The sequence below is a fragment of the Theropithecus gelada genome, chromosome 14 (assembly GCF_003255815.1).
Source record: "Theropithecus gelada isolate Dixy chromosome 14, Tgel_1.0, whole genome shotgun sequence".
Taxonomy (NCBI): domain Eukaryota; kingdom Metazoa; phylum Chordata; class Mammalia; order Primates; family Cercopithecidae; genus Theropithecus; species Theropithecus gelada.
Window position 1 is genome coordinate 11,694,350 of NC_037682.1, and position 22,516 is coordinate 11,716,865.

The window sequence follows — 22,516 nt, forward strand, 5'->3', positions numbered from 1 at the left end:
GGAGGAGTGTGTCCGCGCAATTGGACGACTTATGTCACTTCCTATCGGACCGGCGGAAGTAGCTTCCGAGCGCGTTGAGCTTCAGAGAAGTGGGTTCCGGTCGTGGCAGAGGTGCTTGTGTTTTTGTCGGTACAGGAGAGTCGCTATGGCGGCGGTGGATTCGGATGTCGAATCGCTGCCGCGTGGGGGTTTCCGCTGCTGCCTCTGCCACGTTACTACAGCCAACCGTAAGCGGTGGCTAGTGAGGGACCCGGGTGGTTGCGGGCTTTCGTCTTTTGATCCTGGCAAAAGTTAGGGTTATAGGTAATCGTTCCTGTCAGGTCGGTTGGTAGGGTCTCTCACCTGCGTTTTTACTCCGCAAGTCCGAGGGGATTTGGAGAGTCGGGAAAGTCCCACCACATTACACTCCTTCTCAGTATACGAAATCTCCACAACGCGTTTCATTGTTTTATTCCTTCTTTAACCATCATCTATTGGACGTATGCTCTGTGCCTGGTATTCTGCTGATCTTTAGGGTGGGGGAAAGGGGTTCAGAGATGAAGGAGCTCACCGTTTAGAGATGGAGAAAGTTTCAATGCTTTATAGATATGTTTGGAGAACTGTGGGACCACAGAGAATCAATAACTAAATCAGAGAAGCCCTACAGAGGACCTACTCAAAGGCGGGGACGGATGAAATAGATGGCATGAATGACTAGACCATAAGATACCAGTGAGGAAGAGACAGAAGATGGGTTTGGAAAAATAGACAAGGTTCTTGTATGACAGAGACGGGGTTCACTGTAACTTCAAATTCCACTTTTTTTTTTTTTTTTTTTGAGACAAGGTCTCGCTCTGTCACCCAGGCTGCGGTGCAGTGGTGTGATCTCGGCTCACTGCAGCCTCAACCTCGGCTGCAAAGCGATACCCCCGGCTAGCCTCCCAAGTAGTTGGGTCTACAAGCGTGCACCACCATACTTGGCTAATTTTTTTTTTTTTTTTTTTTTTTGAGACGGAGTCTTGCTCTGTCGCCCAGGCTGGGAGTGCAGTGGCGCCATCTCGGTTCACTGCAAGCTCCGCCTCCCAGGTTCCCGCCATTCTCCTGCCTCAGCCTCCCGAGTAGCTGGGACTACAGGTGCCCACCACCATGCCCGGCTATTTTTTTTATTTTTATTTTTATTTTATTTATTTTTTTTTTTGAGACGGAGTCTCGCTTTGTCACCCGGGCTGGAGTGCAGTGGCCGGATTTCAGCTCACTGCAAGCTCCGCCTCCCGGGTTTACGCCATTCTCCTGCCTCAGCCTCCCGAGTGGCTGGGACTACAGGCGCCCGCCACCTCGCCCGGCTAGTTTTTTGTATTTTTAGTAGAGACGGGGTTTCACGGTATTAGCCAGGATGGTCTCGATCTCCTGACCTCGTGATCCGCCCGTCTCGGCCTCCCAAAGTGCTGGGATTACAGGCTTGAGCCACCGCGCCCGGCCTTTTTTTTATTTTTAGTAGAGACGGGGTTTCACCGTGTTAGTCAGGATGGTCTTGGTCTCCTGATCCCGTGATCCGCCCACCTCCTCCACCTCTCAACGTGTTGGGATTATAGGCGTGAGCCACCACGCCCGGCCTTGTCTAATTTTTTAATTTTTTGTAGAGATGGGGTTTCACCGTGTTGCCTAGGCTGGTCTCCAACTCCTGGCCTCAAGCGATCTTCCCATCTTGGCCTCCCAAAGTGCTGGGATTACAGGTGTGAGCCAATGTGCCGGGCCCTACTTTTGAAGTCTGGAATCACAATCTTCCCTAAACAGGGTCTACTTCCATTCTTCCTTTTCTCTGTGAATGGCACTATCACTGTTCATCCAGTAAGCCAAGCCAGAAACGTAGGAGTCTTCCTTGGCCCCACATTTACTTTAGTGACATCAAGCAGCTAACTCATAATAAAATAATAGCAATGGCTAGTTTTTCAACATTTACCATGTACCAGACTCTCTGCCAAGTGATACATGTGAATAATACCTGTGTGTGAGGTGCTAGATGCTGTTATTTCCATTTTATATCTGAGGAAGTTGAAGCATAGTGAGGTTTCATGACTTGACCAAGGTCTCACACAGCTTGACAGAGCTGGGATTTGAACTTGGGCAATGTGATTTCAGATCCTGCCCTTGACATCACTATATCATACCATGTCCAGAGATGATCCACGAAGTATTCTAGGATCTGAATTTTTTTAGTTCTTCTGTAGATGACCTGGATAAGTTACCTGTTAATTTCTTTCCAGCTCTACCTAGCACAAATAGGTGGTTTAAGAAGGACTTTACTATCACACAGTTCTTTAAGTAAAAATAAACGAAATACTTATAGTGTAGCCAGTTCTCCTAGGAACCTGTCTCTACTAAAAATACAAAAATTAGCTAGGCGTGGTGACACACACCTGTAGTCCCAGCTACTCAGGAGGCTGAGGCAGGAGAATTTGTAGAACCTGGGCGGCAGAAATTGCAGTGAGTGGAGACTGTGCCACTGAACTCCAGCGGGGGTGACAGTGAGACTGTTTTAAAAAAAAATTTTTTGAAAAGAATGTACTATTTAGACAAATGTATAAGAGAGGAAGGTGAAAGGAGCCAAGACTTTGTTTAGTCAAAGGTCACAGTTTCTGTGGCTTGGAAGGATCAGTAAGATTTAGGTATGCAGAGAGCAAAGGCAGACACGCTGAAGAGTGCTTTGGATGTTTTTATCTTACACTTGTCTTTGCAGGACCCAGCCTTGATGCCCACTTGGGAGGCAGAAAGCACCGGCACCTGGTGGAACTACGAGCTGCGAGAAAGGCCCAGGGACTTCGAAGTGTATTTGTCAGTGGCTTTCCCAGGGATGTGGATTCTGCTCAGCTCTCTGAGTATTTCCAAGCATTTGGACCTGTGGCCAGTGTTGTCATGGACAAGGACAAGGTAAAGTGAATGGCTCTCGGGGTAAAGAATGAATCAGGACTGGGTGCGATGGCTCACGCCTGTAATCCCAACACTTTGGGAGGCTGAGGCAGGCGGATCCATCCTGAGGTCAGGAGTTGGACAACATGGTGAAACCCCCCCCCATCTCTACTAAAAATAAAAAATTAGCTGGGTGTGGTGACGCATGCCTGTAGTCCCAGCTACTTGGGTGGCTAAGGCAGGAGAATTGCTTGAACCTGGGAGGCAGAGGTTGCAGTAAGCTGAGATCGTGCCACTGCACTCCAGTCTGGATGACAGAGCAAGACTCCATCTTAAAAAAAGAAAAAAAAAAAAAAAAGAATGAATCAGATGTGCTGTGTACCAAAGAGACAAGAGAGAGAAACCAACAGCCTCTTTGAGCTGGTTCCTAATGTGGCTTGTTCTTGATGGACATCACAGTATTTGGGCTTGGCCAACTTTGGGAGCTTCTCACACCTCCCCCGCCCTTTGAATTTTTATTTTTATTATTTTTTTCAGTGCAGTGGCACAATCTTGGCTCACTGCGACGTCTGCCTCCTGCGTTCCAGCAATTCTCACACCTTAACCTCCCGAGCAGCTGGGATTACAGGTGCATGCCACCACGCCCAGCTAATTTTTGTATTTTTAGTAGAGATGGGGTTTCACCATGTTGGCCAGGCTGGTCTCAAACTCCTGACCTTAGGTGATCCACACCCCTCAACTTCCCAAAGTGCTGGGATCACGGGCATGAGCCACTGCTTCCAGTCGCACTCCTTGGATTTTGTCACTTCACCAGAGTTAGTCATTGGGAGATTTTTTTGTGTGTGTCATTTATTGATTCAGTGAATTCTTTGCCAAATATTTATTCACAGCTAACTTTGTGCTAGGCACTATGCTTAGGGCTGCATTCTTAGTAGTGAATGGGATAGATATGGTCCCTGCTCTTACAGAGCCTATAGTCTAGAGGAAAAAGTAAACAAACAAGTAATTATAGTGAAAGTTGGTGCTTAAAGAACAACATACCATTGGATCAACTCTACAAGAACCTGGTTGATAAACCAGTTAGCAGTTTATTAACTTACACTGAGAGGTACTGAGGTTGTTTGGTTAGAACACCCTCTCCTTTGGAGAGTGTTAAACAAGCTCATGCTTTTTGTGTTGCCTCCATGTAGGCTTTGTTAGAATCCCTTCGGTCCCTTGAAAAAAGTTCACTGTTGAGGTGCTGTGTTCCTTGGTCATACTGTGGTTGTGAGGCTGCACTCTTGTTATGTAGGCATGGCTTAGGTGATCCCAAATACCCTTTGCAGCCCAGGTTATCTTTTAGAATGGGGTGGAGCCTGTGTTTGTTAGGGATTGCATTCAGCAACCAAACTACAAATGGCTTAAACAATAGGAGCTTAGTTTTTCTCATGTAACAAGAAGTCCAGACCTGAACAGTTCAGGGCTTTGCTGTTTTCCCGCTCTGCCATTATTGGCATGTGGCTCTTCATAGTTGGGATACTGCTGCCCTATATTTCAGGTAAGAAGTAGGGGCAGGTTGTATGGCAGAGCATAAGAGGTTAGTGTCGGCTGGGCGCGGTGGCTCACGCCTGTAATCCCAGCACTTTGGGAGGCCGAGGCGGGCGGATCACGAGGTCAGGAGATTGAGACCATCCTGGCTAATACAGTGAAACCCAGTCTCTACTGAAAATACAAAAAAATTAGCTGGGCCCCGTGGCGGGCGCCTGTAGTCCCAGCTACTCCGGAGGCTGAGGCAGGAGAATCGCTTGAACCGGGGAGGTGGAGGTTGTGGTGAGCTGACATTGCACTCCAACCTGGGCAACAAGAGCGAAACTCCGTCTCAAAAAAATAAAAGGTTATTATCACCTCAGTCTAAGTCCCATCCTCCTATTTTTTTTTCCTTTTTTTCTGAGAAAAATGCCTTTTCTTTTTCCTTTTTTTTTTAGAGGGAGTTTTTTGGTGATAGAATTCTGGCCACTGAGATATAAGTAGAAGTTTACTGAGGAGGCCTTTAGGAAAAGTATTTTTCTCAGTCAGGCACAGTGGCTTACGCCTGTAATTCCAGCACTTTGGGAGGCTGAGGTGGGAGGATCACCTAAGGTCAGGAGTTCAAGACCAGCCTGACCAACATGGTGAAACCCTATCTCTACTACAAATACAAAAATTAGCTGGGTGTGGTGGCCGATGCCTGTAATCCCACCAAGCAATTCTCCGGCCTCAGCTGCCCGAGTACCTGGGACCGCAGGCGCGCGCCACCACACCCGGCTAATTTTTATATTTTTAGTAGAGACCAGGTTTCACCATGTTGGCCAGGCTGGTCTCGAACTTCTGACCTCAGGTGATCTGCCCACCTCGGCCTCCCAAAGTGCTGGGATTACAGGCATGAGCTACCATGCCCAGCTGACACAGTCTTCTGAATCTGCTAATCCTGCCCTCCTTAATGCCTTCTGTGAGGTTTTGGAGAAAAATATGAGCACAGACAAGCCCGGTGAAAGGGACACTTTATCTCTAGCTGGGGCTGTGGTTACAAACTTGGTGTTGTACTGCAGTCTGGTAAACTGTGGTTGATTAGAGTCAGAAGACTGGCCTGGGCAGGTCCAAGTAGCTAACTTTGTCCTTGGCTTCACTTCGGTTCTTTGCTGTGTTTGGCATAAGGGTAGAAGTAAGTCTGGGTGTGGTGGTGTGCCCCTATAATCCCAGCTACTGAGGAGGCTGAGGCGGGAGGTTCTCTTGAGCCCAGGAATTCAAGGCTACAGTGAGCTATAATCACATCACTGCATGCTAGTCTTTTTTTTTGGGACGGAGTCTCGCTCTGTTGCCCAGGCTGGAGCGCAGTGGCCGGATCTCAGCTCACTGCAAGCTCCGCCTCCCAGGTTCACGCCCTTCTCCTGCCTCAGCCTCCCGAGTAGCTGGGACTACAGGCGTCCGCCACCTCGCCCGGCTAGTTTTTTGTATTTTTTAGTAGAGATGGGGTTTCACCGTGTTAGCCAGGATGGTCTCTATCTCCTGACCTCGTGATCTGCCCGTCTCGGCCTCCCAAAGTGCTGGGATTACAGGCCTGAGCCACCGTGCCCGGCCGTCTTTTTTTTTTTTTTTTTTGAGACGGAGTCTTGCTTTGTTACCCAGACAGACACCGTTGTTCAAATCAGGGTCTCAATTCCACTCCCTTCATCTGAATGCTAGCACCATTCTGTCTTGGTGCTACCTTACTGTAGCAGGTACCTTTTTATAAACAAGATGAGGGTCCAGTTTTACCATTGGAGGATATAAAAGAATATGGACCTTTTCCCTAAAGCAGCCCTGTTTTCCCTCCTTTTTTTTTTTGCGACGGAGATTCACTCTTGTTGTCCAGACTGGAGTGCAATGCACAATCTCGGCTCACAGTAACCTCCACCTCCCAGGTTCAGGCAATTGCCTCCTGAGTAGCTGAGATTACAAGCATGCGCCACCATATCCAGCTAATTTTGTATTTTTAGTGGAGATGGGGTTTTGCCATGTTGATCAGGCTGGTCTTGAATTCCTGACCTCAGTGGATCCACCTGCCTAGGCCTCCCAAAGTGTTAAGATTAGGCATGAGCCACTGTGCCCAGCGTTTTTCCTTATTTGCTGATATTTTACCTTTAAAAAAATACGGCCAGTGAATATCACTGAACTTACCAACTTACAACAGTGTAGTTGTTATATTGCTGTTATTCCTAGATGGTGAGTTCTTGAAGATAGGGTTTGTGAGTTTATATTTATGCCTAGCACAGTGTTCATTACATGAATTGATTTTTTTTTCATTTTAATTAATTATTTATTTATTTATTTTGAGACGGAGTCCTGCTCTATTGCCAGGCTGGAGTGCAGTGGCATAATCCCGGCTCACTGCAATCTCTGCCTCCTGGCTTCAAGCGATTCTCCTGCCTCAGCCTCCTGAGTAGCTGAGATTACAGTCACGTGCCACCACACCCGGCTAATTTTTGTATTTTTAGTAGAGATGGGGTTTCACCATATTGGCCAGGATGGTCTCGATCTCTTAACCTTGTGATCCACCCACCTTGGCCTCTCAAAGTGCTGGGATTACAGGTATGAGGCACCATGCCCAGCGATTTTTTTAAATTTTTAAAGTGGACTCATTCCATTACATGGATCCTTAATAAATGTTAAAAAAAATTCTAATTATATCAGGAAAAGTTATAGGGTGGGTCATAGTGTAATCACCTCATTGGAAAGAGTAGAGGACAGAAATAATACAGATAAAATGAGGTTTTTAGAGGCAAACTGGGGTGGGAGAAAAATGTGTGGGATAGGAGTGAGGGAAAGAATTGTTTTTCTACTTTTTTTTGAGATAGGGTCTGTGTCTCTCAGGCTGGTGTGTAGTGGTGCAATTATGGCTCACTGCAGCCTTAACATCCTGGGCTCAAGTGATGCTCTTACCATAGCCTCCCAAGTAGCTGGGACTACACATGTGTGCTGCCATGCCTGGGTACTTTTCTTTCTTTCTTTTTTTTTTTTGAGACAGAGTCTCACTCTCTCACCCAGGCTGGAGTGCAGCGGCACGATCTTGGCTTACTGCAAGCTCTGCTTCCCGGGTTCACGCCAGTCTCCTGCCTCAGCCTCCCGAGTAGCTGGGACTATAGGCGCCTGCCACCACGCCCGGCTAATTTTTTTGTATTTTTAGTAGAGACGGGGTTTCACTGTGTTAGCCAGGATGGTCTTGATCTCCTGACCTTGTGATCCGCCCGCCTTGGCCTCCCAAAGTGCTGGGATTATAGGTGTGAGCCACTGCGCCCGGCCCGTTTTTTTGTTTGTTTGTTTTGGTTTTTTTTGAGACAGGGTGTGGCTCTCTCACCCAGACTGGGGTGCAGTGGTGCGATCTCGGCTCACTGCAACCTCAGCCCCCGGGCTCAAGCGATCCTCCCATCTCTTCCTCTCCAGTAACTGGGACTGCCTGGCTAATTTTAAATAATTCTTTGTACTGGTCAGGTGCGGTGGCTCACACCTGTAATCCCAGCACTTTGGGAGGCTGAGTTTAGGAGTTAGAGACCAGCCTGGCCAACATGGTGAAACCCCATTTTTACTAAAAATACAAAAATTAGCTGGGCATCGTGGCATGCACCTGTAATCCCAGCTACTTGGGAGGCTAAGGCAGGAGAATCGCTGAGGCAGGAGAACCTGGGAGGCAGAGGTTGCACTAAGCCGAGATCACCCCACTGCACTCCAGTCTGGGTGACAGCATGAGACTTCATCTCAAAAAAAAAAAAAATTGTTTATAGAGATGGGATCTCACTATGTTGTCCTGGCTGGTCTCCAACTCCTGGGCTCAAGCAGTTCTCCTGCCTCAGCCTCCCAAAGTGCTGGGATTACAGGCATGAGTCACTGCACCTGACTGAAAATTGCTTTTCTAAATATGTCCCCTGTTATTATGAAAACAGCAAGCAAATATTCTCAATTTATGGGATAGTCCCCATTTCTAATATTCTCATCCACTGTAGATCACGTGCTTAGGTTCTTGGTTCCAAAACCATCATCTCTGCCCGTTGTTGTTTACCAGGGAGTGTTTGCCATTGTGGAGATGGGGGACGTGGGTGCTCGAGAGGCTGTCTTGTCACAGTCCCAGCACAGCCTGGGAGGACATCGCCTGCGTGTCCGCCCACGGGAGCAGAGGGAGTTCCAGAGCCCGGCCTCCAAATCCCCCAAAGGAGCGGCCCCCGACAGTCACCAGCTGGCCAAAGCACTAGCTGAGGCCACAGACGTGGGGACACAAATGATAAAGCTTGTGGGGCTGAGGGAGTTGTCCGAGGCTGAGCGGCAGCTTCGGAGCCTGGTGGTGGCCCTGATGCAGGAGGTCTTCACAGAGTTCTTCCCTGGTAAGTTACCTCCCCTACTATGTCTGAGCCCTCTCTGGCCTTTGCTCCCCTGCGTCTATATCCCCAGTCCTCCCTCCGCTGGAAGTGTTTGGTTGCTTTTCCATCTTTGTGCTCCCTTTTGTTCTTCCTCCCCCTGCTCCTCCCTAACTTCTCTTGACCTTTCTTCTCTGCTTGGCACCCAGGCTGTGTGGTCCACCCTTTTGGCTCTTCCATAAATAGCTTCGATGTCCATGGCTGTGATCTTGACCTCTTCTTGGATCTGGGTGACTTGGAAGAGCCCCAGGTGAGTGAGTGCCCCAGGGAGGCAGCAGCTGGGAAGAGTCCATGAGAATGGCCATGTGACTGTGGGCAAGTCCTTTAGCTCTCCATGCCTTAGTTCCTCATCTACAATGCAGATAATAGGACCTACCTGAAAGGATTTATTGTAATTGGAGAGATGTGAATATGGATGAGTATTAGATGGGATGAAAATGAACTGACAGGGCCAGGCAAGGTGGCTCACACCTGTAATCCCAGCACTTTGGGAGGCTGAGGTTGGCGGATCACCTGAGGTCAGGAGTTCAAGACCTGTCTGGCCAACATATAGTGAAACCCCGTCTCTACTAAAAACAAAATACACTGGGCATGGTGGTGTACACCTGTAGTTCCAGCTACTTGGGAGGCTAAAGCAGGAGAATCACCTTGAACGCAGGAGGCAGAGGTTGCAGTGAGCCAAGATTGCACCACTGCACTACAACCTGGGTGACAGAGGGAGACTCCTCCTCAAAAAAAAAAAAAAAAAAAAAAAAAAAAGAAAGAAAGAAAAAATGAATTGACATGGATACCTGGCAGTCGTAACAAAAAAAATTTTCAAAATGGTGTGTACAATATGATTTTATTTTGGAAAAAATATATTAAAAAATACACAATAAGGTCCTTTTAGTTTTGCTTATGTGTATTTTCTTTCTTTCTTTTTTTTTTTTTTTTTGAGACACAGTCTAACTCTGTCACCCAAGCTGGAGTACAGTGCTGTGATCTCTACTCACTGCAACCTCCACCTTCTGGGTTCAAGTGATTCTCGTGCCTCAGTCTCCCAAGTAGCTCAGAATACAGGCACACGCCACCATGCCTGGCTAATTTTCTGTATTTTTAGTAGAGATGGGGTTTCTCCATGTAGGCCAGGCTGGTCTTGGACTCTTGGCCTAAAGTGATCCACCCACCTTGGCCTCCCAAAGTGCTGGGATTACAGGAATGAGCTACCATGCCCGGCCACTTACCTGTATTTTCTAACATCTAACGTACAGATTCTGTTTTAGGAATAGAAAAAGATTATTATTATTACTTAGAAATAGGGTCTCACTATGTTGCCCAGGCTGGTCTTGAACTCCTAGGCTCAAGGAATCCTCCTGCCTCATTCTCCCAAATTGCTGGGATTACAGGTATAAGCCCCCATGCCCAGCCTATTATTATTTTCAAAAAATAGACTTGGCGGGGCGCAGTGGTTCACGCCTATGTGATCCCAGCACTTTGGAAGGCCAAGGCAGGTGGATCACCTGAGGTCAGGAATTTGAGATCAGCCTGGCTAACATGGTGAAACGCCGTCTCTACTAAAAATAGAAAAATCAGCCGGGTATGGTGGCATTCGCCTGTAATCCCAGCTACTTGGGAGGCTGAGGCAGGAGAGACAGCTTGAACCCGGGAGGCGGAGGTTGCAGTGAACCAAGATCGTGCCACCGCACTCCAGCCTGGATGACAGATTGAGACTCCATCTCAAAAAGAAAAAAAAAAGACTTTAGAGCAGTGTTAGAGTCACAGCAAAAGTGAGCAGAAAGTAGAGTTCCTATATGCCTGCTGCCCCCGCAACAGGAGTTTTTAAATGTTTTATCATTCTTTTTGTCGTTCTCTACACACACACTTTCTTTATTTATATTTTCTGAATCATCTGAGAGGTTGCATGTATCACATTCCTTTACCCCTCAGTATTTCAATGTGTGTTATGCAAGAACAAAGGTATTCTAGTGTATAACCACAGTACCATTGTCAAGTTGAGAAAATGTTACATTGATACAAATGTAAACCTTTAGACTTTACATTCCATACTCTCATTTGGTCAGCTGTCCTGACAATGGACTGTTATGGTTTCTCTTTAGTCTTCTTTAGTTTGTAATAATTCCTCTGTTTTTGTCTTTCGCGATAATGACATTTTTTGCAGAGGTAGACCTTTTATTTTATAGAATTAAAAGGTTATCTTTAAAAAAAAAAGGTTGCTGTGAAGATTAAATGAGTTAATATGTATAAAGCCCTTAGCATAGGGCTGAATAAGCTGGAAGTGATATTATCTTGGAGATAGAGATGTTCTCTGCTTAGGGGACAGCAGAAGCATTTCACTCAGCTCATTTCTGTCCACAGCCAGTCCCAAAGGCTCCAGAATCTCCATCGCTGGACTCGGCCCTGGCTTCCCCACTGGACCCTCAAGCCCTGGCCTGCACCCCAGCCTCCCCTCCAGATTCACAATCTCCAGCTTCTCCCCAGGATTCTGAAGCCCTGGACTTTGAAACCCCTTCCTCCTCCCTGGCACCCCAAACTCCGGACTCTGCCTTGCCCTCTGAGACCCTTGCTTCTCCCCAGTCTCTGCCTCCAGCCTCACCACTGCTGGAGGATAGGGGAGAGGGGGACCTGGGGAAGGCCCTGGAACTAGCAGAGGCCCCAAAGCGGGAGAAAGCAGAAGGGGCAGCAATGCTGGAGCTGGTGGGATCCATTCTCCGGGGCTGTGTCCCTGGGGTGTATCGAGTCCAAACTGTGCCCTCCGCCCGGCGCCCTGTGGTCAAGTTCTGTCATCGGCCTTCAGGTCTCCACGGTGACATCTCCCTCAGTAACCGGTATCTTTCTTTTTTTCTTGTTTTTGAGACAACATTTTGCTCTTGTTGCCCAGGCTGGAGTGCAATGGCACCATCTTGGCTCACTGCAACCTCTGCCTCCCGGGTTCAAGTGATTCTCCTGCCTCAGCCTCCCAAGTAGCTGGAATTACAGGCATGCGCCACCATGCCCAGCTAATTTTGTATTTTTAGAAGAGACGGGGTTCCTCCACGTTGGTTAGGCTGGTCTCGAACTCCCAACCTCAGGTGATCGGCCTGCCTCGGCCTCCCAGAGTGCTGGGATTACAGGCGTGAGGCACCATACTTTTCTTTGGGGCAGGCCGGCTGAGAATTCTGGGGTATGCCAGGAGGGAGTCTGGCTTGGGAAACTCCTGCACCTGCCAAGTCTCAAGTTTGTCCTTGTTTGGGACTATCCCTCTTTCTGTCCCTTGTCTCCTCCTGCCTGGCTTCCATTTCAGTGTTTGTAAAGTGTGTTCCTTAGAATACTACTTTCAAGGGATGTAGAAAAGAGTTCTGCGGTTGAATAAATTTGGGAAATTCAAAATTAGATGCAAAAAGTTTTCTCCATTTCCTCCCTTCTCCCCTTGCCTTGCCTTCTCTTTCTCCGTTCCTTCCTTCTTCTCTCCCTTCCTGTCTTTGTTTCTTTGCATAGTAAAGGCTCTGGGCAGTCTTTTTTTTTTTTTTGGAGATGGGATGTTGCTCTGTCACCCAGGCTGGAGTGCAGTGGTATGACCATGGCTCAAAAGCAGTGTTAAGAATAATGTGCTGTGAATGTCCAGGATGGGCGTACAGGATGAAGTGTTTCCCGAACTCCTTTGTCTTTTTGCACACTGTCTCACAAGATCAGTGTTTGAACAACCTTTGGGGAAACTCTGTTTTGGCCTTATTCCAGCTGGCCCCAGTTATGCAAGTCTGGAATGAAAGCTGGGGGTGGTAGGTTCTGATGTCCCCAAGCCCTAACAACCTTGTCCCTGCTTCATCCCAGGCTGGCCCTGCATAACTCCCGTTTCCTGAGTCTCATCTCTGAGCTAGATGGTCGAGTCCGGCCCCTCGTGTACACCCTCCGCTGCTGGGCTCAGGGTCGGGGGCTTTCAGGTGAGAATGAATCAGGACAGACTTGGGGCTGAGTCAGGACAAAGGCAGGGATTCAGGGAGAGAAGGGAGGTCAGAATGGGCAGAGGTTGAGAAAACTGCCAGTGGGGGGATTCGAAGCACCTCTGATCTAACTGGAATTACTGCTTATTTACCCAGGGAGTGGCCCTCTTCTCAGTAACTACGCCCTGACCTTGCTGGTGATATATTTTCTTCAGACCAGGGACCCTCCTGTGTTGCCCACTGTATCCCAGCTCACCCAGAAAGCAGGTACTCAGCCTAGCTTCCACCCTCTCCATCTTGTTAGCTTCCTCTCTTCTTCATCACACTTAGATACACCAAAGCAACTCTGGGAATGAGATCTCTGCTATCACCCCCATTTCTACCCCAACCCTCAATCTCCCTGCTTCCAGACTGACTCTCAACTTTTTTACTTTCACAGGAGAGGGGGAGCAGGTGGAAGTCGATGGCTGGGACTGCAGTTTCCCCAGGGATGCCTCAAGACTGGAGCGCAGCACAAATGTGGAGCCCCTCAGTGAGTTTGGGGAGCCAGGTAGAGGACTAGTAATGATGTTCATCAACAGTAGGTAACATATATCACACTGTGTGCCAGGCATGGTTCTCACAGAAAACCTGTGAGATACCTAATATTATTACTGCCGTTTTACAGATGAAGAAACCATGTTTGGGAGCAATTAAGTGACTTGCCCAAGGTTACACTGGCTAGCAGGGAGCAGCAGCATCTGGGCAGGGAAATCATGTGGGGGCAGGGAGAGAGGTCTGACCTCTTGTTTATAGGCATCAGAGAAGCCTATCTTCCTGGGACTCGGCTGAGCCCCCTGGAAGGGGAAAAGAAAGTCCTGCTAAGGAAATGGCTGTGGTGCAGGACCTGTGTCAGTTCTGGCCTCTAAATGACTCCCTTTCCCCACTCTTCCTCCTCCTCCAGGTTCCCTGCTAGCCCAGTTCTTCTCCTGTGTATCTTGCTGGGATCTTCGTGGCTCACTGCTGTCCCTGCGGGAGGGTCAGGCACTGCCTGTGGCAGGGGGCCTGCCCTCTAATCTCTGGGAGGGTCTGCGCCTTGGCCCCATGAATCTCCAGGACCCTTTTGACCTGAGTCACAATGTCGCAGCCAATGTGACCAGCCGGGTGGCTGGGCGCCTACAGAACTGCTGCCGAGCGGCAGCCAATTACTGCCGAAGCCTCCAGTACCAGCGCCGTTCCTCCCGGGGTCGGGACTGGGGGCTGCTCCCTCTTCTGCAGCCCAGCTCCCCCAGCTCCCTACTCTCTGCTACTCCGATCCCTTTACCCCTCGCACCCTTCACCCAGCTCACTGCTGCCCTGGTGCAGGTATTCAGGGAAGCACTGGGGTGCCATATAGAACAGGGAACCAAGAGACCGCGGTCAGAAGGAGGTGGAACTGGGGAGTCTGCTCAGGGAGGGACGAGCAAAAGACTGAAACTAGATGGACAGAAAAAGAGCTGTGAGGAGGGGAGAGAGGAGCAGCAGGGATGTGCAGGGGACGGGGTAGAAGAGATGGTTATAGAGGTTGGAGAGATGGTGCAGGACTGGGCCATGCAGGGCCCTGGGCAGCCAGGGGAGCTGCCCCTGATGACTGGAAAGCATGGAGCCCCTGGAGAAGAGGGGCAGCCCAGCCATGCGGCCCTGGCAGAGCGGGGGCCCAAGGGACATGAGGCAGCCCAAGAAGGGTCCCAGGGTGAGGCAGGGCAGGGGGCATCTCTGCCCTCCTCAGTGAGCTGGCGCTGTGCCTTGTGGCACCGAGTGTGGCAGGGACGGCGGCGAGCCCGTAGACGCTTGCAGCAGCAAACCAAGGCAGGAGCCGGAGGTGGTGCTGGCACAGGAGCAGGGTGGCTGGCAACTGAGGCTCAGGTCACCCAGGAGCTGAGAGGACTGAGTGGTGGCGAAGAGAGGCCAGAAACTGAGCCCCTGCTGAGCTTTGTGGCGTCTGTCTCCCCGGCTGACCGAATGCTCACTGTGACCCCGCTCCAGGATCGCCAAGGCCTGTTCCCTGATCTCCATCATTTCTTACAGGTTTTCCTCCCTCAAGCACTTAGACATCTGAAGTGAAGACATGGCCCCTAAAGGGCAATAAAGCTGCTAGTTTATTAATACAGAGTCTCCCGTTTCCTTTCATTTCCATCTGGTCATAATGCTTCGCCTCCCCCAGAACTTCATGAAGCTGCTCTCGTCTGACCCCGTACATGGGTCTCTCCCTACTGCTCTCCACCCCAGCAGCCTCTCCTTCCTACAGTTCGCACAGCTTGCGGGGAGTGCGGGGGCAGCACCGTGCGTGGCACCTGGCACCCGCGCAGAGTTCCTGAATGGCAGAGCGGTGGGTGGCTGGAACAGTACTGAGAAGAGCCAGGTTTGCCTCCACATTCTTCCTGCCGCCTCAGATTAACGGGGACAAGGATGGAGATTTGCGTTCAGGGTTCTTCATTCTCTCCTTTAAACGAGGAGAGTTCATCCCGTTCTTAAACTGGGTAAGAGATTTCAAACCTGAACATGAGTCAAAAGCCATGAACATCAGAAGCGACGATGTCGGGTCTTCCAGCGTCAGCCACTCCAGGGGCCGAGTCCAGAGGAGGTGGGAGGGACAGGGCGCGTTCTCCCTCGTGTCCCTGCCCTGCTTCGGGCCGGAGGGCCGGTGCCCTTGCTCGCAATAACAGCACCCTGGAGCTGTAAGGGGTTAGATGTGAGCAAACGTCACTTTGGTAGGCGGGTTCAGACCGGGGCCCCTGTTAGACACTCATCCCTTTCTGGAGGAAAGCAGAGCAAGAACTAAAGGATATAGCACACACACTGCCACCTCCGCGCAGCAGTCGTTCCTCGCTCCCATGAGTTTCACAGAATCATGTGAGGGCCTTGGGAGAACCTACCATCGAGTCACTCGTCCCTGGGTGGGCCAGAGGGGGACGCCCCCAGCAGCCTGACGGCGCCAGGCCAGCAGCAGCGCCACGTAGCCGAGAACCGGCGGCTTTTCCAGCGGGTTCTCACAGCTTCCCCGCCCTCCACGCTGTCTACTTCCACGTCTAGACTCCGATTGGCCCGCTGCACCTGAGGGGCGGGCCAGTCAAGATCTCCAATGCGCAGGCGCGAGCTTTTTTCGCGCTGGCCAGGAGGCCCCACCCACTCCGTTCTTTTTCCAATTCGGCGCCACTGGATACCGAACTGTCGTACGTATGTCTTCTGTGTCGTCCTCGCTTTCCGGCTGCTGTTTCTCCACGGCTCTCCCCTTTCCCCCTCCTTTCTCTCCTGGGCGGCTTACTTTGCGGCAGCGCGGAGAACCCCACCCCCTTTCTTTGCGGAATCACCATGGCGGCTGGGGTAAGTTTGCCGGCACTGGTGGTTCGGGTCATCCTATCCACCGCCATCCTTTGCCCGAGTGGGGCCAGTCGGCGCCAGAGGAGTTCTGAGGCTGAATGGGGAACTGATTCTGGGTCTACAGACTGTACTGCTGGAGAGCAGGGTTCCTACGGCCTGGAGGGGAACTGAGGCTAGGGCTCTCGGAGGCCAGAGGTGGAAGGGTCTGGGGAAGAGGAGAAAAGGGATGCCGAATCTGGGCCGTCCGAAGCCTGAAAAAGGGGTTCGGCTCTATTGCCGCCTTGAGGCGTAGTATCTGGGTAGGTTGACGAACTTCTGTGACCGTTTTGTGGAGTAACAGTGGGGACAGGGTGAAGAGGGGGTCTTTGTAGGCAGGTCCGGCTGGCACGGTTAAAGGTAGTCTGTCGGGGAGGTTTGGGAGCGAGAGGATTCTCCGGACAGTGAAGTCAGACCAATTGGAGTCCGCTGGCCAGCTTAATAGAGAAGGCAACGCCGGGGAACTTGCTGCGGGACAGGACCGGAGGGATGGTATGCGCGACACGGAAAGAAAGGCTTTTGAGGGAGAGGAGTTGATTTAAGAAGACGGCATGCCATCCCCTATCTCTGGCCACTCTGAGAGGAACTAGAAATCTCTCGATCGTTGTGCGTGCCTTAGAGCAGCTGAGCAGTAGAGTAGGCAGGCGCTCGGAACCATCAATGAATGAAACGAGGGCTCCGTGAAGGGAAGGGAGTATGTTTGTAGGCAGATGGAGTCTGATGGAGCTAGAAGTTCTGGATTTCTTGGGAGATAGATTTGAGGGAAAGAGAATGCTTCTAGAGGTGTCCTTAGGGAAGGTCAAATCTGTCAACAAGCTTTATTTAGCAGTTGGTGTGTAGTTCTGTTCTTGGTATTTCGGAGGATTCTGATTACATATGACAAGTGTTAAAGGACTTGGTTCACCAGAGGAAGTAAAAGGGTGAGTTGAACACATTGGGATTATTCAGGCAAGTCATCTTGGGGAGTGGCATTTAGGACTGGGACCCTAATACTCTTACTAATTTTGTTCCTCTCTTTCTTTCATAGACCCTGTATACGTATCCTGAAAACTGGAGGGCCTTCAAGGCTCTCATCGCTGCTCAGTACAGCGGGGCTCAGGTCCGCGTGCTCTCCGCACCACCCCACTTCCATTTTGGCCAAACCAACCGCACCCCTGAATTTCTCCGCAAATTTCCTGCCGGCAAGGTGAGTTGGGAGATGGGGAGCGTCCTTCGGTTCTGAGAAACGAAGGCCTGGGATTCTATCATTCTGGAGATGGCCCCCATCTCTAAAAGAGAGCTTCCCATGTTATTTTCTTCAATATTTCAGTGGTTTTATTTTGAGATAAATGCAGATTCACATGTAGTTGTAAAAAAAAAAGTACAGAGCTATTCTGTGACTTTATACATTCACGAGTTTACTTTGTGGGAAAGAGAATGAGTTTTGACTAAGCATTTTCAGTGCAAATATATCAGATTGTCTGTTATGGGCAGGATTCTTACCCCAAGGGGTTTACAGAGATAGGTGAAAAAACATGCTAAGAATGGAGGAGATGAAGGACTATGTGGATCTGGGTCACACACTAATACTTGCACTGATACATTGATACAGGAGTTACTTTTGGTCTTCTGCTTGTTTGATCCAGAGATTTCATACAAATATCTTGTAATATTCAAATCTATTGTGCTTCCTAGTTAACATTGTGAATTCAGATTGCAAAGGATGCCAAGCTCTTGAAGTATTTATTTATGGTTCTTGAGTATCAGATAGTATGGAGAGTTTGGATAGTGAGGATCGTCAGTCTTACATAAGTATTTTTTTTTTTTTTTATTTTTTTTTTATTTTTTTTTTATTTTTTTTTTATTTTTGAGACGGAGTCTCGCTCTGTCGCCCGGGCTGGAGTGCAGTGGCTGGATCTCAGCTCACTGCAAGCTCCGCCTCCCGGGTTCACGCCATTCTCCTGCCTCAGCCTCCCAAGTAGCTGGGACTACAGGCGCCCACCACCTCGCCCGGCTAGTTTTTTTTTGTAGTTTTTAGTAGAGACGGGGTTTCACCGTGTTAGCCAGGATGGTCTCGATCTCCTGACCTTGTGATCCGCCCGTCTCGGCCTCCCAAAGTGCTAGGATTACAGGCTTGAGCCACCGCGCCCGGCCATAAGTATTTTTATCCAAAGCAGTTTGGCTTCTGGTATTGGGTAGGGAGAAATTTTGTGTGTTTTACCTTATCTTTTCACTGCTTTGTCCCCAGGTTCCAGCATTTGAGGGTGACGATGGATTCTGTGTGTTTGAGAGCAACGCCATTGCCTACTATGGTAATTTGCAGGGGTATATGGGAATGGGAGAATTTGGAGGTGAGGGTGTAGGAGAGGATGTGAGCGGGGATGGATATGAAGGAATTCTTCAGGACCTGGACTGGTGTTGGCATTCCCCCAGAGTTCTGACCTTTGTGTTCTGCCTCTGCAGTGAGCAATGAGGAGCTGCGGGGAAGTACTCCAGAGGCAGCAGCCCAGGTGGTGCAGTGGGTGAGCTTTGCTGATTCCGACATAGTGCCCCCAGCCAGTACCTGGGTATTCCCCACCTTGGGCATCATGCACCACAACAAACAGGTGAGCCTTGGAACTTTGGGAGAAGCCAGGGGCAGGGGTGGCATTAGCTCCTGGGTGTTGGGAGTAAGAAATAAAATAGGTTGAAAAAAAGGTGCCAAGGATATATAGGCAATGAGAAGACGTACTCTCTGGGGTACAAGTTTGAAGTAGTGGGCAGTTGATGGAGGAAGTGTCTGTCATGAGTGGTCACAAGAGGGATTGCTGCTGTGAAGAGATTATACCAGATGGTAAAGGGGGTGGCTGGACCAGAGGACCTCTAAAGTTCCTTTATGATATATTTAGAATGATCCTAGGGTCTGTCTCCATTGAAAGAGGGTGAGGGTGAGCTCAGACTTCTAGGTGAAATAGCCTTCTTAGTTCTATTAATTGGGGAGGTGAGGGAAAGGGATTGGTACTCACTGATGAGTTTTATCATGTTGAATCACTAGGCCACTGAGAATGCAAAGGAGGAAGTGAGGCGAATTCTGGGGCTGCTGGATGCTCACTTGAAGACGAGGACTTTTCTGGTGGGCGAACGAGTGACATTGGCTGACATCACAGTTGTCTGCACCCTGTTGTGGCTCTATAAGCAGGTGAAGTTTATGGAGAATCTATTTGGCAGAGGGTAGATGGGGATTAGAAGCAAAGTGACAAAGTATCTATGTTACCCTGTATTCTGCTGAGGGCTTGGAAAACAGCTAGAGCTGGGTGCAGTGGCTCACACCTGTAATCCGAACACAGTGGGAGGCCGAGGTAGGCAGATCACCTGAGGTCAGGAGTTTGAGACCAGCCTGGCTAACATGGTGAAACCCCATCCTTACTAAAAATACAAAAATTAGCTGGGTGTGGTGGCGCACACCTATAGTTCCAGCTACCTGGGAGGCTGAGGCACAAGAATCACTTGAACCTGGGAGGCGGAGGTTGCAGTGAGCAGAGATTGCCCCACCGCACTCCAGTCTGGGCAACAGAGTGAGACTTCGTCTCAAAACAAATAAACAAACAAAAAACAGCCAGGAATCCCAGGACTGAATACCATCACTTGCTTTCCCTTGTCTTAAGAAGTTGGGTAATGTCTTGCCTTTAGTTCCTGTTTGGCAGCTAAGATGTTTAGTTTGTTTCCATATTTCTTGGGAAGATTGGTTATTCTTAGTTGTGAAGACAGAGGTGATGATGGTAGCGAAGCATTAAGATCTTTTTGGAGGCAGGCCAGGCACTGTGTCTAACACCTATAATCCCAGCACTTTGGGAGGCCTAGGCAGGTGGATCACTTGAGGTCAGGAGTTTGAGACCATCCTGGCCAGCATGGCGAAACCCTGTCTTAAAAATACGAAAATTAGCCAGGCGTGGTGGTAGGCATCTGTAATCCCAGCTACTTGGCAGGCTGAGGCAGGAGAATCACTTGAACCCATGAGGTGGAGGTAGCAGTGAGCCAAGATTGAGCCACTGCACTCCAGCCTGGTGGACAAGAGCGAGACTCCATCTCAAAAAAAAAAAAAGGCTCTTTTGGAGACAAGTACAGGTTGAAGCCTTGGCTTCATTGTTTACCAATGTAGGTAAAGAGTTATTTGTGGGTGAATTGCTTTAGTCCCCGTTTTTTACTTTTTGCAATCTATAAAATCAGGGTAGTAATAATCACTGTCAAGGTTATTGGGTCAAAAAAGAATGACAAGTCACTGGTTTCCAAATAAAAGCTCTTGGACTCATGCTGGTCCAGAATAGTAATGTGATCATAGCAAAGAGAAAAACACTTACTGCATGCCAGACCCTGTGCCAGGGGCCTCATGGGGATCATCTTAGTGAGTCTAATAAGTGGTAGAGTAGAATTTGAACCCAAGTACTGTGGAACCAGCACTCTGATTGCTATGTTCTGTTTCCATGACAAGATTTTTTTCCTCTTCTGATCTTTGCAAACTAAAAAATAACAACAGTTCTACGCGAAGCTGTTTATTCTTATTTGTCTTTGACCGTGGCCAATACACCAGACACTAACTTTAATTTGAAGGACTATCCATTATTCTTTTTTTTTTTTTTTTTGACAGAGTCTTGCTCTGTCACCCAGGCTGGAGTGCAGTGACACGATCTTGGCTCACTGGAACCTCCACCTCCCAGGTTCAAGCAATTCTCCTGCCTCAGCCTCCCAAGTAGCTGGGATTACAGGCATGCACCACCAAACCCGGCTAATTTTGTGGTTTTGCCATGTTGGTCAGGCTGGTCTCGAACTCCGGACGTGAGGTGATCCACCCGCCTTGGCCTCCCAAATTGCTGGGATTACAGGCATGAGCCACCGCGCCCAGCCAGGGCTGTCCATTCTAAATCGGTTTGAATGTTCTTTACTTTTTGAAGTTTGATGGGTGTGTGTGTGTGTATAGTATGGCCAATGTAGATAGTAAATATCTATAGTGTTTAGATTTTATTTGGCAAAACAAGTAGTTGATACCCCTCTGTGGGTCTCAACCTTTTCTTTTTTTGTGACGAGGTCTCGCTCTTGTCCCCCAGGCTGGAGTGTGATGGTGCGATCTCGGCTCATTGCAACCTCCGCCTCCCGAGTTCAAGCGATTCTCCTGCCTCAGCCTCCCGAGTAGCTGGGATTACAGGCATGTGCCACAATGCCCGGCTAATTTTTGTACTTCTAGCAGAGGCGGGGTTTCACCGTGTTGGCCAGGCTGGTCTCGAACTCCTGACCTCAGGTGACCCGCCCGCCTTGGCCTCCCAAAGTGCTGGGATTACAGGTGTGAGCCACCGCGCCTGACCGACATGTGAAATTTAAAAGATTGGAAACAGTAGCTCTGAAATAGTTTTCTAAAGGAGCAAGACAATTATTATTCCTACTCCTAAATAAAGGATGGACCCAAGCGTCCATCCATTAAACTGTACTGCACTGAACAAAAAGATTAGAAAAAGAAATGGAGGCGGGGTGTGGTGGCTCATACCTGTAATCCCAGCACTTCAGGAGGCCAGGGTGGGAGGACTGCTTGAGCATACGAGTTCAAGATCAGTCTGGGCAACATAGTGAGCCCCATCTCTATTCCATCTCTATTACTTTTTTTTTTTTTTTTTTTTTGAGACAAAGTCTCACTCTCTCACCCAGGTTGGAGTGCAGTGGTGTGATCTTGGTTCGCTGCAACCTTCTCCTCCTGGGTTCGAGTGAGTCTCCTGCCTCAGCCTCTGGAGTAACTGGGACTACAGGCGTGTGCCACCACGCCCGGCTAATTTTTTGTTTTGTTTTGTTTTTTGAGACGGAGTCTTAACTTTGTCACCCTGGCTGGAGTGCAGTGGCACGATCTCTGCTCACTGCAAGCTCCGCCTCCCGGGTTCACACCATTCTCCTGCCTCAGCCTCCCGAGTAGCTGGGACTACAGGTGCCCGTCACCACCCCCGGCTAACTTTTTTTATTTTTAGTAGAGACGGGGTTTCACCGTGTTAGCTGGGATGGTCTTGATCTCCTGACCTCATGATCCACTTGCCTTAGCCTCCCAAAGTTCTGGGATTACAGGCATGAACCACTGCGTCCAGCCTCTTAAAGCGCTTGTAAAAATTAATTTACTTGGGTCGGGCACGGTGGCTCACACCTGTAATCCCAGCACTTTGGGAGGCCGAGGCGGGCAGATCACTTGAGGTCAGAGTTTGAGAACAGCCTGGCCAACGGGGAAACCCCATCTCTACTAAAAATACAAAAATTAATTGGGTATCGTGGTGGGCACCTGTAGTCCCAGCTACTCAGGAGGCTGATGAGGCACAGGAATCACTTGCGAGAATCACTTGAACCCAGGAGGCAGAGGCTGCAGTGAGCTGAGATCATGCCATTGCACTCCAGCCTGGGTGACAGAGCGAGACTCTGTCTCAAAAAAAAAAAAAAAAAAAAAAAAATCAG

The 22,516-nt window shown here is 49.3% G+C and overlaps 2 protein-coding genes and 1 long non-coding RNA gene across 4 annotated transcripts in view; 2 read left to right on the forward strand and 1 right to left on the reverse strand.

Annotated features, from left to right (window-relative positions):
• On the forward strand, positions 1-14,834 carry TUT1 (terminal uridylyl transferase 1, U6 snRNA-specific). Its single transcript, XM_025355394.1, has 9 exons — positions 1-227; positions 2,717-2,907; positions 8,441-8,756; positions 8,939-9,039; positions 11,145-11,614; positions 12,597-12,706; positions 12,863-12,973; positions 13,146-13,238; positions 13,650-14,834. Exons 1-9 carry the CDS (start codon positions 32-34, stop codon positions 14,786-14,788), a joined length of 2,727 nt encoding a protein of 908 aa, XP_025211179.1. The 5' UTR covers positions 1-31; the 3' UTR covers positions 14,789-14,834.
• On the reverse strand, positions 14,786-15,672 carry LOC112605684. The gene is made up of 2 exons (XR_003115547.1): positions 15,601-15,672; positions 14,786-15,400 (listed from the first exon to the last, which is right to left on the reverse strand). It is a non-coding gene; the product is annotated as an uncharacterized LOC112605684 (long non-coding RNA).
• Positions 14,792-22,516, forward strand: part of EEF1G (eukaryotic translation elongation factor 1 gamma) — a 14,347-nt gene continuing 6,622 nt past the window's right edge. Inside the window, exons 1-5 of one of the 2 annotated variants that reach the window (XM_025355399.1) lie at positions 14,792-15,204; positions 17,109-17,267; positions 18,309-18,372; positions 18,524-18,666; positions 19,095-19,238. In XM_025355399.1, coding sequence (XP_025211184.1) covers positions 15,043-15,204; positions 17,109-17,267; positions 18,309-18,372; positions 18,524-18,666; positions 19,095-19,238 — 672 coding nt within the window. In that variant the 5' untranslated portion in view covers positions 14,792-15,042. Of the gene's footprint in view, positions 15,205-15,710; positions 16,049-17,108; positions 17,268-18,308; positions 18,373-18,523; positions 18,667-19,094; positions 19,239-22,516 lie in introns of those variants that run through there. The other variant, XM_025355400.1, reaches the window with a different exon arrangement.